Source organism: Stenella coeruleoalba (genome assembly GCF_951394435.1).
Source record: "Stenella coeruleoalba genome assembly, chromosome: 1".
Lineage (NCBI taxonomy): Eukaryota > Metazoa > Chordata > Mammalia > Artiodactyla > Delphinidae > Stenella > Stenella coeruleoalba.
In genome coordinates, this window is record NC_137169.1 from 21,904,596 (window position 1) to 21,919,111 (window position 14,516).

A 14,516-nucleotide genomic window follows, 5' to 3' on the forward strand; every position below is an offset into this window, starting at 1 on the left:
TACAATTTCTTGACTTCTGCCCCTCTGTTCTAGCTTTTCTATCTCCTCCATTATTTTTCTCCAGTCCTTTGACCCTGGAGCCCTTGCTAGGGGTCGGCTAAGAATAGGCCCGCCTCTAGGCCAGGATTCGCTGCAAACTACAGGAACCCCGCCTCTCCCTCTCGTGATTCGCTACTCCCAGGTTCATCCCGCCTCTCTAGCGAAACGATTGGCGGCCTGGCCTGCAGCACCCTTAGCTCCTGCGAAGCTTGCACCTCCGGTCACTGGAGGGGTGCTGCACTGACAGCAATGGCAGCCACGGCATTGGCGGCGCGGACGCGGTTCGGCGTGTGGAGCGTCTGGGCCATGCAGGGCCGGGGCTTCGGCTCGGAATCGGTACGCCGCCGGCGGTGCCTGTTGCCCCAGCCCTGAGCGCAGATCCCCTCTCTGCCGCCCTCACCTTTACCAATACCCCCGTCGCTTTCCGCAGGCAGACAATCTCGGCTCCAGTGCGGGCGCGGTCCGGGACGCCGGTGGAGCCTTCGGAAAAAAAGAGCAGGCCGAAGAGGAGCGATACTTCCGGTGAGGCCCACGGGACCCCGAATCCAGCCCTATATCTCTCACGGCCTTCCAGTCCTTCAACTGTTAGTCGCCCCACCCATCCCTCCCTGGCGTCCTGGGGCGCCCCATCCCCCAGTAGAACTCCCGGCCCCTGAACCCATTACACCCAACACTTGAGGACCCGACTCTCGCCACCTGTAGGGCGCTTCCCGTGCGCTGCCGAATCCCAAGGCCTCCACGCCCAAGCCGTTTCCACCTGCGGGTCTTCAGAACTCGCCAACCACCGCTCATCTGTTCCTGAATCTTTTACCATCCCCACCCGTGGAGTTTACCCCGCATCACGCCAAACGCCCCCCAGATTCCTCCCAGAGTGTCTAGATTCGACGGTTCCAATACATGCAGACCCCCTGAGCCTGACTCCCTCGGCCCTCACCCACCCATCACCCCAGGCCTCAGCTTTGCTAGCCCCGCGTGGATGGATTCCCTGACTCCTCAGACCCTCTCAGCCATTTCTAGACACCCCCCCGCCCACCTCTCCAACTGGCCTGAGCTAGTGGGTTGTAGAGCATGTAGCAGCTGCTCATGGCTGGAACCCCATCCCCCACTCCTCGGAGACTTGGCCTGCTCCACCCAGCCCAGCTTTTAGGAGTATGGTGTGGACTGGGCCTACCTATCCTGTTTACCAACCTCGAGTTATCTTACAGTGACTTCTATCCACAGTGAGGAGCAGCGTGGAACTAATCTAGCTTCTGCTTCTCCTTGACCTATCTTTTCTCTTCCACCCTCTCTTGCTCACTCTTAAGAATTACCACCATAGCACCTGCCATACCAGAGAGACAAGGTGCAGCCCTTAGAGATCATCTAATTGGCCTCCTGCATTGTACGGTTATGGAAAACAGAGGCCCGTATGTGGCCGAACCAACATTTGAATCATCCCTTCTTGAGACCTAAACTTGGACTGCCAAGTACTGCGAGAGACCGCTTCTTCCCCCCCCCCCCCCGCCTTCATTTTGGCCTTTACAGTGGGTCTTGCAGTTCTCAGGTAAAGAAAGCCCTAGATTAACTGGGATAGGACACATATATTTGTCCTTTAACTATGCCCCTTCGTATATCCCACCCCCACCTTTTGCTCTTTTTCCTCCCAAAAGGGATTCTGTTCTCTGGGTTGTTCCTCTAATAAGTCCCCCAGTTAGGGACTTAAGTCATACCTCTCTGGAGTTTTCTACTGAATCTGAAAGGAATCCATCATTAGCGGTGGAATTTCAGGCACTAGCACCAGGAAGATGGAATCATTTTGGTCATCTCCTAAAAATGATACACCTTAAGGTGGAGTATTCTTAATATGGGGCTTGAGAGGGTAGACGAGGATGACCAGCCAGACTCCCATGGGATTGGGACTCCTGTTCTTTGCCTTAGGTATTTCAGATTATGCTTAGAGGTCTCTTTGGGGTGAAGGATTGGGATTAAACCAAGAGCCACTATGTCCTTGTAGAGCTCGTGCTAAAGAACAGCTGGCAGCCTTGAAGAAACACCATGAAAATGAGATCTCTCATCACATGAAGGAGATTGAGCACCTGCAGAAAGAAATTGAGCGGCACAAGCAGTCAATCAAGAAACTAAAACGTGATGATGATTAAGTGCACACAGTTCCCTATAGCATGGCTACCTGTTATTGCCCACTTCTCTTAAACCAGACATAGTTCTGGTTTAATTAATATCTATCTGTGTGCTTCCAACAAATTATAATAAATTGTCATCAGTGAACTGTGTCTAATGCCTTCTATCTGAAGAGGGGTAGGGGGATACACTACTGAACCACTAAAATGAATCAGACAGGGTACCAGCAGTAGGGAACTTGGAGACAAAGCACAGTGTGATAAGTGCTGTGCAACATGGGGGGACCAATGTGACATGGAGAATGGAAAGGCCCCTTTCCCTGTCGGACACTAGTCAAGAGGTGTTCAGAGAAAGCTTCTTAAGGAATAAACCTCAATCCAAAGCGTAAGGTCAAGAGCAGCCTGGAAAACAGGAGTGATTGCTTAAAAAGGTGTAATTCAAGGCACCATCAATAATCACACCATTTTGCATTTATAAAATGGAGTAAACAGCTCTTCATATGAACTAGTTATCCTTGTTCTAATTATCCTTGCGCAGGTTGAGAAGGCTGGAATTAGAAATCATGTGTTGCCTTGGCATCCAGGTGTTTTGACTCCTAATCAAATCTGTTAACAGCACAGAATCAGAATTATTTCTTAGGCTATATTTTGCTTTGCCGAGTATGCTCTTGATTCAAATTAGACTTTAAGGCCTTGTTTAGCTAAATTATTATACAAACTACTTGTGTAATTCGTCCAGACAAAAAACAAAACAAAACTTCAAGTGACCTATGGGCCATTGGCAAGACATTTTCAATTCTCCAGTTCAGTAGATCATTTGCCCCAGAATTGTGACGAGTCTTTTGTTGTAAGACCCTATTACACAAAAGCCTTTAGGGCCACTGAGTGATAACAGCTTGGATAAGTCATTGACCCTGCCCTTGCAGACCAGAAACAATGGCTGTTTCCAAAACTTGTCCATGATGCTACTGATGAAAAGCTTATTTATGGTACTCTTGAGGTATGAGTGCTGAGATTCTAGTGGCCAGCAACAAAATGACCTCAAAGATGAAGTGCAAGAAATGATTATATTAAGTCATATACCTTTTTTAAAATTTTAGAACACTACAAAATTTGAAAAGTTTAAAAATTGGTTGAGGAACAAGTAATATCTTCCATTTCGCATTTTTGTGACCAAAGAAAGGCATACAAAATCTCCTAAGTTTGGCGATTCCCTGGCAGTCTAGTGGTTAGTACTCCCTGCTTTCACTGCCATGGGCCAAGGTTCGATCCCTGATGGGGGAACTAAGATCCCGCAAGCGACGTGGCCAAAAACAAAACAAAACAACCTCTTAAGTTTGAAGATGACAGTGTTTTCATGACTTACAATCAATAATTTCCTTATTGGGAATGATGTTCCTGAGTTGATTCCTCAATAGCAGTGTACCATCTGCTCTTGTCCTATATTTTAAATAAAAATCAGTCTAATGATGATTGAAGCAAAAAGTTGGAACTTTAACGTGAAAATGAGGAATCGTGAGTTTGAATTCTTAAAAAGGTTAAATGAATTTTTGGAGCAGCCTAATTTAAGACTACCTGAGCTTTATGGGACTTCCTGGTGGTCCAGTGGGTAAGACTCTGCACTCCCAGTGCAGGAGCCTGGGTTCAATCCTTGTTCGGGGAACACATCCCATATGCATCCCGCAACTAAGAGTCCGCATGCCACAGTGAACATCCCGCATGCTGCAACTAAGACCCGGCAAAAACCTAAATAATTTTTTTTTTTTAAACTGGGACTTCCTGGTGGCACAGTGGTTAAGAATCTGCCTGCATGCAGGGGACATGGGTTCAATCCCTGGTCCGGGAAGAGCCCACATGCCGCGGAGCAACTAAGCCCATGCACCACAACTACTGAGCCCGTGAGCAACAACTACGCTCATTAAATCTCATGATATTTCTGGTAAATAGGTTCATACCATTAGCTTAATTTTATAACCAAAGTAACAGAAGCAGGGAATAGTGAATAACTTTCTCAAGGTCACACAACCAGGTTTGTGCTGAGCAAGAACTTTACTTCAGAACTCCTGCTCCCACAGTCTTGAGTTGCAGTTCCAGTGTAGCGGTTCAGCTTCCTGTTAACTACCTCCTCACTGTGGGACAGGTTGGGGGTGGTGGGACTTGCCTGGACAATTGGGGACGACCCTGGGTTGTTCCACTATTCTTGAATATGCATTGCTGCATACCCTATGTATTCCATTTTCAGATTTCTGAAACGTATTCATTAAAAATTATATTTAGGGGACTTCCCTGGTGGCTCAGCGGTTAAGAATCCGCCTGCCGATGCAGGGGACACGGGTTCGATCCCTGGTCCGGGAAGATCCCACGTGCCGCACAGCAACTAAGCCCGTGCACCACAACTACTGAGCCTGAGCTCTGGAGCCCATGAGCCACAACTGCTGAGCCTGCATGCCACAACCACTGAAGCCTGCTTGCCTAGAACCTGTGCTTTGCAACAAGAGAAGCCACTGCAGTGAGAAGCCTGCGCACCGCAAGGAAGAGTAGCCCCCGTTGGCTGCAACTAGAGAAAGCCCGTGCGCAGCAACGGAGACCCAATGTAGCCAAAAATAAATTAATTAAAAAAAAAAAAAAAGACTGAGTGACAGCATCCGAAGAAGCCTGGCATTGAGAGAGACCCTTGGTTCCTGGGGAACTGACAATACTTCAGCCTTTCTATCTGGAGCCTGGAGGGAGCAATGGGGGAGGAGGAGGAAGTGTGGTGAGTTCTATGAATCTTCCCAGGGCTGAGTTGGCCATTTGTAAGCTGAATCAGTCACCGTTTCCTACTTCTTAGTCCTTCCTTCCTCCTTCCTTCTTTCCAGCCTCTCTCCCTCCTTTGCTCCTTTCCCTCTTCTTTTTAGGTGCAGTCCTTTATTAGAGCAGAAAACTCCTAAACCACTTGTATCCTACTTGCAGGAATTGGAAACACTGGAAAGGAACAAAAAGCTTCAGAGCAGGCAAAGGAACAAAGAAGTACAAGGAGATGTACGCCAACACTTCACATGTTGGTGCCACCCGACACAACCTCTCAATTAGCAGATGCCACAGGTACCTCCTTGCTCATCAGTCTTTTTATTAACTTGAGGTAAAATTCACATAACATAAAATGAATCATTATCCATTTAAAGTGTAAAATTCAGTGGCATTTAGTATATTCACAGTGTTGTGCAAACATTGCCTCTATTTAGTTTGAGACACTTTCATCACCCCAAAAGGAAATTCCATACCCATTAAGCTGTCACTCTCCATTTACCCCTCCACCCAGCCCCTGGCAACCGCTAGTCTGATTTCTGTTTCCATAGACTTGACTTGCCTGTTCTGAATGTCACATGCAAATAGAATCATACAATGTCTGACATTTTGTGTCTAGCTTCTTTCACTTAGAATAAGGTTTTCAAGGTTCATCCATGTAGCATGTTTTAGTACTTCACTCCATTTTTTATTTCTTTTATTTTTTTTTATTTTTTTGCGGTACACGGGCCTCTCACTGTTGTGGCCTCTCCCGTTGCGGAGCACAGGCTCCGGATGCGCAGGCTCAGCGGCCATGGCTCACAGGCCCAGCAGCTCTGCGGCATGTGGGATCTTCCCGGACCGGAGCACGAACCCGTGTCCCCTGCATTGGCAGGCGGACTCTCAACCACTGCGCCACAGGGAAGCCCCTTCACTCCATTTTTTAAATGGCAGAATAATATTCCATTGTATGGATATACCACACTTTAGACTATCCATTCATCAATTGATAGACATTTGGCTTGTTTCCACCTTTTGGCTGTCGTGAATAGTGCTGCTAAAAACATTCCTGTACGAGTATTTGTTTGGACACCTGTTTTCAATTCTTTTGGATACATATCTAGGAGTGAAATTGCTGGGTCATAGGGTAATTCTATGTTTAACTTAGTGAGGAACTGCCAAATTGTTTATCCACAGTGGTATTTTGCATCTCCACCAGCAATGTACAGAGTTCCAGTTTGTCCACATCTCTACTACCACTTGTTATATCTGACTTTTTGACTCTAGCTATCCTAATGTGTGTAAAGTGGTAGCTCATTGGGCTTCCCTGGTGGTGCAGTGATTGAGAGTCCGCCTGCCGATGCAGGGGACACAGGCTCGTGCCCCAGTCTGGGAAGATCCCACATGCCGTGGAGCGGCTAGGCCTGTGAGCCATGGCCGCTGAGCCTGCGTGTCAGGAGCCTGTGCTCCGCAACGGGAGAGGTCACAACAGTGAGAGGCCCGCGTACAGCAAAAAAAAAAAAAAAAAGTGGTAGCTCATTGTGGTTTTGATTTGCATTTTCCTGATGACTAATGATATTGGCCAATAGGCTGTTTGTATATCTTCTTTGAATAAACAGCCATTCAAGTCCTTTGCCTATTTTGAATTGGATTGTGTTCTTGTTCAGTTTCCAGAATTCTTTATTTTATTTATTTTTTATATAGATTTTACTTATTTATTTATTTATTGGCTGTGTTGGGTCTTCCGTTGCTGTGCATGGGCTGTCTCTAGTTGCGGCGAGCGGGGGCTACTCTTCGTTGCGGTGCGAGGGCTTCTCATTGCAGTGGCTTCTCTTGTTGCAGAGTACAGGCTCTAGGCACGCAGCCTTCAGTAGTTGTGGCACACGGGCTTCAGTAGTTGTGGCTCACGGGCTCTAGAGCGTGGGCTCAGTAGTTGTGGCACACAGGCTTAGTTGAACCGTGGCATGTGGGATCTTCCTGGACCAAGGCTCAAACCCGTGTCCCCTGCATTGGCAGGCGGATTCTTAACCACTGCGCCACCAGGGAAGCCCCCAGAATTCCTTATATACTCTGGATACTAGATATATAATTAGCAAAAATTTTCTCCCATTCTGTGATTTTAGATGAGGTCCTGGGAGTGGGACCCTCATGACGGGATTAGTGCCTTTATAAGAAGAGACACCAGAGAGCTTGCTTGCTCACTCTCTGCCATCTGTGGACACAGGGAGAAGACAGCCATTTGCAAGCCAGGAAGAGAGCTCTCCCCAGTACATGAACATGCTGGCACCTTATCTTGGACTTCCAGGCTCCAGAACTGTGACAAAATTAATTTCGGTTTTTTAAGCTACCCAGTCTATGATATTTTGTTATGGCAGCCCGGCCTAAGGAAGGCATCAATAACATTCACAGAAATAAACTTCTAAAAGTTTTTACAATTAGCATCAAGAGAAATGTATTTGTTCATAGCCTTTGACTCATGGATTTGCTTCTAGAAATTTAACCTGGGGAACTAATCAGGAATATAATGCAATATTTTGTATGTAAGAGTTTTATCTCATTTTGATATAAAGTAGTGAAAAATGTCCAGCAATAGGTATTAATGAACAAATTATATGACACATGAACATTCTGCAACCATTAAAAATTATGTTTAAGGGGAATTCCTTGGCAGTCCAGTGGCTAGGGCTTCGCACTTTCACTGCCATGGCCCGGGTTCAACTCCTGGTCAGGAAACAGATCCCGCAAGCCCCACAATGTGGTCAAAAAAGAAAGAAAGAAAGAAAGAAAGAAATGTTTAAGGACACTTATTTGAAAAGATATATGCACCTCTATGTTCATTGCAGCATTGTTTACAATAGCCAAGATATGGAAACAACCTCAGTGCCCGTCAATGGATGAATGGATAAAGATGTTGTATAAATATACAATGGAATACCATAAAAAAAGGAGAAAAAAAAAGGAGAAATCTTGTTACTTGCGACAACATGGGTGGACATTGAGGGCATTATGCTAAGTGAAATAAGTCAGATGGAGAAAGACAAATACCATATTATTTCACTTCTATGTGGAATATTAAAAAACAGAAATAAATGAACAAACAAACACATAGAGAACAGATTGGTGGTTACCAGAGGGGAAGGAGGGTGGGGGAAGGGACAAATGGGTAAAGGGGGTCAACTGTATGGTGACAGATGGAAACTACACTTTTGGTGGTGAGCATGCTATGGTATATGCAGAAGTCAAATTATAATGTTGTATGCATGAAACATAATGTTATAAACCAATTTTACCTCAATTAAAAAAAAAAAGAGGACTTCCCTGGTGGTGCAGTGGTTGAGAATCCGCCTGCTAATGCAGGGGACACGGGTTCGAGACCTGGTCCAGGAAGATCCCACATGCCACAGAGCAACAAAGCCTGTGCGCCAGAACTACTGAGCCAGTACTCTAGAGCCCGTGAGCCACAACTACTGAGCCCGCGTGCCACAACTACTGAAGCCCGCGTGCCTAGAGCCAGTGCTCTGCAACAAGAGAAGCCACCACAATGAGAAGCCGCTGCACCGCAACGAAAAGTAGCCCCCGCTCGCCGCAACTAAAGAAAGCCCGCGCGCAGCAACAAAGACCCAACAGCCAAAGATAAGTAAGTAAATAAATAAATTTATTTTAAAAAATTACTAAAAATAACATGACCTATCAGTAAAATCACGTTATTATGAATTTTTTAAAAATTAAGGAATATTTAATATTTTGAAAATTATCACGAAATGTAGTAAGTGGAAAAAGCAGGCTACACAACCATACATAATTTATATACCGTAAATATAAGCATAGGTTAAAGAATAAATATATAATAGTAATATATTACATATATATAATAAATAAATATACGCAAAAAATAAAAGCCAACATGTTAACATTGATTCTCTCTTGGTAGTAGGATTAGAATTTCGAAGGGATTTCCCCCACCACCCCCCGCTCTTCAAAAGGATCTTTTTTTTTTAAGTTACAAACGTAATACATCTTGGCTTTTAAACAATTATTAAACAAGTGTAGTGTATGAAGTCTTATAATTTCTCTATTATCCCTTTATCTCAGAGGTAACTGGACCCTAACAGTTTGTTGCAAACTGCACATCCTTCCAGACTTTTGTTGCCTCTGTGTAATCACGAACATATCTATGACATCATTCTAAATGTATCACTGTGCAACTTGGTTTTTTGTTTCTTTGTTTTAACCTAACATTAAATCCAGCACACCTGGGCTTCCCTGCTGGCACACTGGTTAAGAATCCGCCTGCCAGTGCAGGGGACACGGGTTAGTTCCCTGGTCCGGGAAGATCTCACATGCTGCAGAGCAAATAAGCCCGTGCGCCACAACTACTGAGCCTGCGCTCTAGAGCCCACAAGCCACAACTACTGGGCCTGCGTGCTGCAACTACTGAAGCCTGCGCCCCTAGAGCCCGTGCTCCTACAACAAGAGAAGCCATCGCAGTGAGAAGCCCGCGCACCGCAATGAAGAGTAGCCCCAGCTCGCCCGCCGCAACTAGAGAAAGCCCGCGTGCAGCAACGAAGACCCAACACAGCCCCAAAAAATAATTAATTAAAGAAATAGAAAAAAATTTTTTTAAGCATATTTATAAAAAAATAAAATACAGCACACCTTTTCATTTCACGTAGAGCACCTATTGAACACGTAGAGCACCTACAACAGAGCACGTAGAGCTGTCTCCTTCTGCTTCTTTGCTGCGTTATGTTCCACAAAAAAAAAAAAAGGAGAGGTGGAGGAATATAATTTCGGGTTATTTGTTTGTGGTGCGCGGGCCTCTCACTGTTGTAGCCTCTCCCGTTGCGGAGCACAGGCTCCGGACGCGCAGGCTCAGCGGCCATGGCCCACGGGCCCAGCCGCTCCGCGGCATGTGGGGACCTTCCCCGACCGGGGCACGAACCCGTGTCCCCTGCATCGGCAGGCGGACTCTCAACCACTGCGCCACCAGGGAAGCGCTCGGGTTATTTCTTTTGTTTCTTTATACTTTTCTGTATTTTCCAATCTTCTGCAATAACGTGTGTCACATAATTTGGAAGGGAAAAACATGAACTAAAACCAAAAGTTCATTAAAAGAAGAAAAGGAAAGAGGAAAAAAAAAATGGAAAGCGAATGGGGTAGTCCGCGCCCCCTCCCACAGGGGCGGTATCGGGCGGAGGGAGGGGCGGGCCGCCGCAGTCCTTACCAATCAGAGCCCGGTTGATAAGCAGAGCCAGGAGAATTTGGAGACACCCCCCGCCCAGCAATCAGCCTGGGGGGTTAGCTTCCCTAACCAGCCTGGAAACCAGCCTAGGCCTAGCCTGAGTGCCGCTGCGGGCTGCTATTGGCTGCCAGATAACCCCGCCCATCTTCCTGCTCATTGGCCGCCGTGGTTTTCATAAGAGGGGCCTGTTGCTGAGCAAAAAGAAGTAAGTGCCGCTGCTTTTGCTAAGGAGAGACTTTTAGGCTGCAAACGTACTGGGCGCCCTTGGGTCAAAAAAGCAACATTACTAACCATCGTTTATTCAGTCCCCACTAAATGCCAGGCTTCCTGATCCAAATTTTTTAATTTAATGGTGATAACCACCTTTCTTGAACACCCAACAACCTACCAGTCACTGAGCTAGGTACTTTAAAATAAGAACAACAGTAACAATTTAAACGATAATTACAGTTTACTGAACACTTAACCTGCATCAAACCTTGTTAAGGGATTTGTATGTATCAACTCTCATCCTCACAATAGTCCCTGTGAAGGTAAATGTTATTGCCCCATTTTACATAACAGGAAGCAAGTTCAGAGAGGTGAAGTGACTTGCCTAGGTTCACACAGCTATAAAGTATAAGAATTGGACCCTCAACTCTGATATCCTGCTTCCAAGTACAACTTTTTTTTGGGGGGGGCGGGTAACGAAAGGCTTTTCAGGGTAGGAAGAGGTGGAACAGGTTGATGACAAGGTCCTGGGGCATTGCTCCAGTGACAGGCTTCAGGGTGATTGTCTGAGAATGGGATATCTGGAGCCTCTAGGCCTGGAGGAGAGGGGGAAAGAGGGTGAGCAAAACACCAGAGCAAGAACACTTCTTTCTGGAAATGTGAGACTCCTGGCGCAATCTGTTGTGGCGCAGGTGGCCCTGGACTGGGGGCCCGGACCCCAAGGTTCTAAATACTGCTCTGTGGCCAACTGCCTGGGGAACCTTGGGCAAATGCCTTCTCTCTGGACCCCAGGATTCCTGCCTGTAAGATGAGAGTAAGCCAAAACAAGGGGATGTGTATTCGGGCTGGGGGTCTTTGGGGAGTCTGGTTCCTGGTGGCAGCAGGGGAACCCTCAGCAACCACACAATCTTTACCTAGCTGTTGCCTGACCTCTTTTCAGGACCTGACGATTCTGTGAACTGAAAAATCCACCTTTTTCCCCAGCCCGTTCTGAGCTATAGCAGAGTCCTGCCTGCAGGGTGCGCTGAGGGCTCACAGCCGACAAAACCAAACTGGAGCTCGTCGGGTTTTTTGTTTTATTTATTAAGAGGGGTGAATTTTTGAAACCTTTTTGAAGATTTCTGTCCTCAGGATACAATCGATGAACCTGAATTATATGTATTGCCCAACATCAGTTCTTTCCACAGTGGCTCTGGAGCTAATTTCAATTCCTTTGTTTTCCGGATGAGGAAAAAGATTCCAAGAGATGAAAAAAAATTCACTTTGGGTCACATAGCTAAAACCTAGCACCCTACTTGCCTGACTCCTGGGCAGTGCTCTTAGGAGAGAGTTGGCTCTGTTTTCAAGAGTCTGTGGCTGTTGTGCCCCCTAATGCACAACTCCTGGGTACAGTTTCAATTTTGGTTGTATAGCTTGACAGCTCAGGACCTGTCAGCCAGAAGGACCTCCCTCAGCACCTAGCAAAATGCCTGCTTAATGAGTAATTAAATGAATGAATGTATGAATGAGCCACAGAGGTTGAGTCTGCTTTGGTTTTATCAAATAAACCAGCTGGAGTTGGGTTTCTTTCCTGAAATTCCCCCAAGGCAGAAATTAAATTCTGTGATGGGAGGGGAGCGCGTGGCAAAACAATAAGAACTCAGAAAATTACATCTGGACTGATAAATCAAAGCCCCAGATCTGGTCAGGGTACAAGAATATTCTACTGTAGTAAAGTGATCCCAGAATTGGGGATTCGAAAATTAATTTAGGAAGAATAAATACAGAACAGATGAGAATCCCATTAGGGTTAAAATCTGCGAGAGGGTCTGAAGCTAAAGAAACCTCAGAAACATTTCAAATCCAACCTAGATGTATCTTCAGGACTGGAATGTGATTGAGGAATAAAAAGAGCTTTGGCCAATCAGTGGCCTCAACACAGCTGATGCAAGCGTGGAGAGTATGGCAACAGGAGGTGGATCTTTCCGAGCCAAAAATACAAGGCATGGAGGAGGGGAGGAACAAACCCAGGCAATGTCACCTGGCCATGTCCTCCTGGGCTGAAAGCTTCCCCGCTGGACTTCCAGAGCCCAGCACAGTGCCTGGTACACACTAGATGGTCAATAAATGTTTAGTGAATGAAAGAGAGGGAAGAAGCCGGAGCCCTAACCAGCAGTTTTGCTCTGAGTGGAATTAGTTCAGGGATTCATCTTTTCACTGGCTCCTTTTGCTCAGATTCCAACTGCCCTAGCCACCTTCAGATGATAATTTGGCTTTTCATGGAGGCTGTCCTATAAAGAGGGATGTACTGCCCCATCAATTATAGGCCACTTGACAATTATGTTTCTCACTCCCAATTAATATATTGGAATTCTGCTTTATGCATCAGTTCCTTGTGCCAGCCTGCTTCTTACATATTCAGGTCTTTCTCTCATCAGTGGTGCAGTGGAATTTCCGCTTTGGAGTCATCCCTAACTAGGTTTGAATCCTTACTCAACATATTACTAAGCCGTCTGAACTTTGTCAACACACCTCTTTAGCTTCAGTAACCTCATCTGTCAAATGGGCCATAATGCCTACTTCATGAGATTGTGGTGAGAGTTACATGAGATAACAGATGTATCCTGGACTGTTGTTGGAGCTCAGTAAATGGTAGTATCTGTGTCCCTTCTGAGCTTTCTTTCCAAGGAGTTTGGGTCACAAAATCTCATCCAACTGAGAATATCAGTATCTCTTGCTTTTCACAAATTCACTAACTTTGTAAGTGAAGCCTTGGGAATGATTTAGTCGCTTCCTTGAAGGTTATAAAGGGTCATTCTACAAAGGAGAGCAACTCATATTCATTAATTCAAAAGTATTTCCTGAGGACTTACTACACGCCAGTGGGGGTAGAGAGACACAGTTCCTGCCTTAAAGGAGTTCTGACACAGTCTGATGCAGTCAAAAGAAGACATTGTATGACCTTGATACAAAGTTTTACTTTTCTGAACTCGAGCTTCCTCACTTTGCAAAAGTGGTCAATAACATATTCCATTGTTAGTTGGAGAGAAGGGGTAAGGCATTCAGACCCCATAACAATGCTGCTTCAAATTTGAAGGCCAGCGGTACAAAAAGGTAGAAACAATGTGTTGAGGAGTTGAACAGTGGGAGGGATTATTTTCAGCTGAGCTGAAGAAGCAATACTGTCTATAGGAAGTAGAATTTTGAAGCCTTCATTCAGGCCACAGTTACCAATAAAGGCATTGATTGCTGGGTTGGAGTTCAGTGGCCAGAGCTTTGCAGAGAAAGGCTTGAAGATCAAACAAGGAACATGAAGGTGGCCGTGATAGGGCTAGAAAGGTAAATTGAGGCAGATCTTGGCAGATATTGAATGTCAATCTACAGGTTTGACCTTTATTCTGTAGCTGATGAAATACCAGTAAAGCTGATCTAAACATTGACATTACAGAGTAGATTTTGAAAATAAAAGCTGAATCTGACATATTGGGGTGGGGGGTGATTTCAAGGGGAATTCAATTCAAAGGAAGATTTAGTCAACAAGAACATGTTACTGGCAGGACATTGTGCTAGGTGGCATAGGGCAGAAGACAAAGATGTTAAGATGTGGACCCTGTCCTCAAGAAGCTTATAATCAAAAGGGTGAGATAAGACATGTACACAGAAAAATACAACCCAAGGTAGACTGTGATAAGTGTTATAATAGAACCCCAGCCCAAGTGCCTGAGCTCAGCAGAGGGTGAGATTAATTTACTTCTCCCAAGAGACTGGAGGCAGGAGACCAAGTCAGAGGGTCGTCTTTGGAATCCTAAGCCTAGACCCAGGAAGTCTCAGAGGCGATGTCGGAGGTCATCCAGTCCACTTTTGGTCCTGTCGGGATTCTCTGTCCCAAGTAAACAGTAACTTTAAAACTGAAACAAAAAGTGGAGCTCTGAAGAAAAACTGTGAAGAGGCTGTGGGAAGGGAAAAGAAGAAGACGAATTCAGCTTTGAGGTGCTGAGGTGCTGGTAGAAGCGACTTACTTCCAAATGGAGAGTTGAAGGCCAGGAAATGGATGAGATCAGGGAGGGAGAGTGTGCCTGGAGAGAGGAAAGATGAAAACAGTAACTAGGGGAACACCCACGTTCCAGGAGTGGGGAGGAGAAAGAGGAGTCAGAGAAGGAGTG

The 14,516-nt window shown here is 45.8% G+C and overlaps 1 protein-coding gene across 4 annotated transcripts; it reads left to right on the plus strand.

The window, feature by feature from the left end:
- The first annotated feature begins 226 nt into the window (after positions 1–226).
- On the plus strand, positions 227–10,535 carry ATP5IF1 (ATP synthase inhibitory factor subunit 1). 4 transcript variants are annotated; one of them, XM_079903627.1, is made up of 4 exons: positions 227–375; positions 470–561; positions 5,109–5,240; positions 9,171–10,535. In XM_079903627.1, the coding sequence occupies exons 1-4, from the start codon at positions 289–291 to the stop codon at positions 9,202–9,204; spliced, it is 345 nt and encodes a 114-aa protein (XP_079759753.1). In that variant the 5' UTR covers positions 227–288; the 3' UTR covers positions 9,205–10,535. The 4 variants fall into 4 exon arrangements, with proteins under 4 accessions (XP_079759753.1, XP_079759752.1, XP_079759755.1 ...); XM_079903626.1 differs by lacking the exon at positions 9,171–10,535 and adding an exon at positions 7,147–7,552; XM_079903629.1 differs by lacking the exon at positions 9,171–10,535 and adding an exon at positions 7,046–7,248.
- The last annotated feature ends 3,981 nt before the right edge of the window (positions 10,536–14,516 follow it).

Coding starts and splice junctions, on each gene's coding strand:
- ATP5IF1 (XM_079903626.1), top strand. CDS start 289: ATGGCAGCCACGGCATTGGCGGCGCGGACGCGGTTCGGCGTGTGGAGC. Junction 376..469: donor GGGGCTTCGGCTCGGAATCG/GTACGCCGCCGG, acceptor CGCTTTCCGCAG/GCAGACAATCTCGGCTCCAG. Junction 562..5,108: donor GAAGAGGAGCGATACTTCCG/GTGAGGCCCACG, acceptor TCCTACTTGCAG/GAATTGGAAACACTGGAAAG.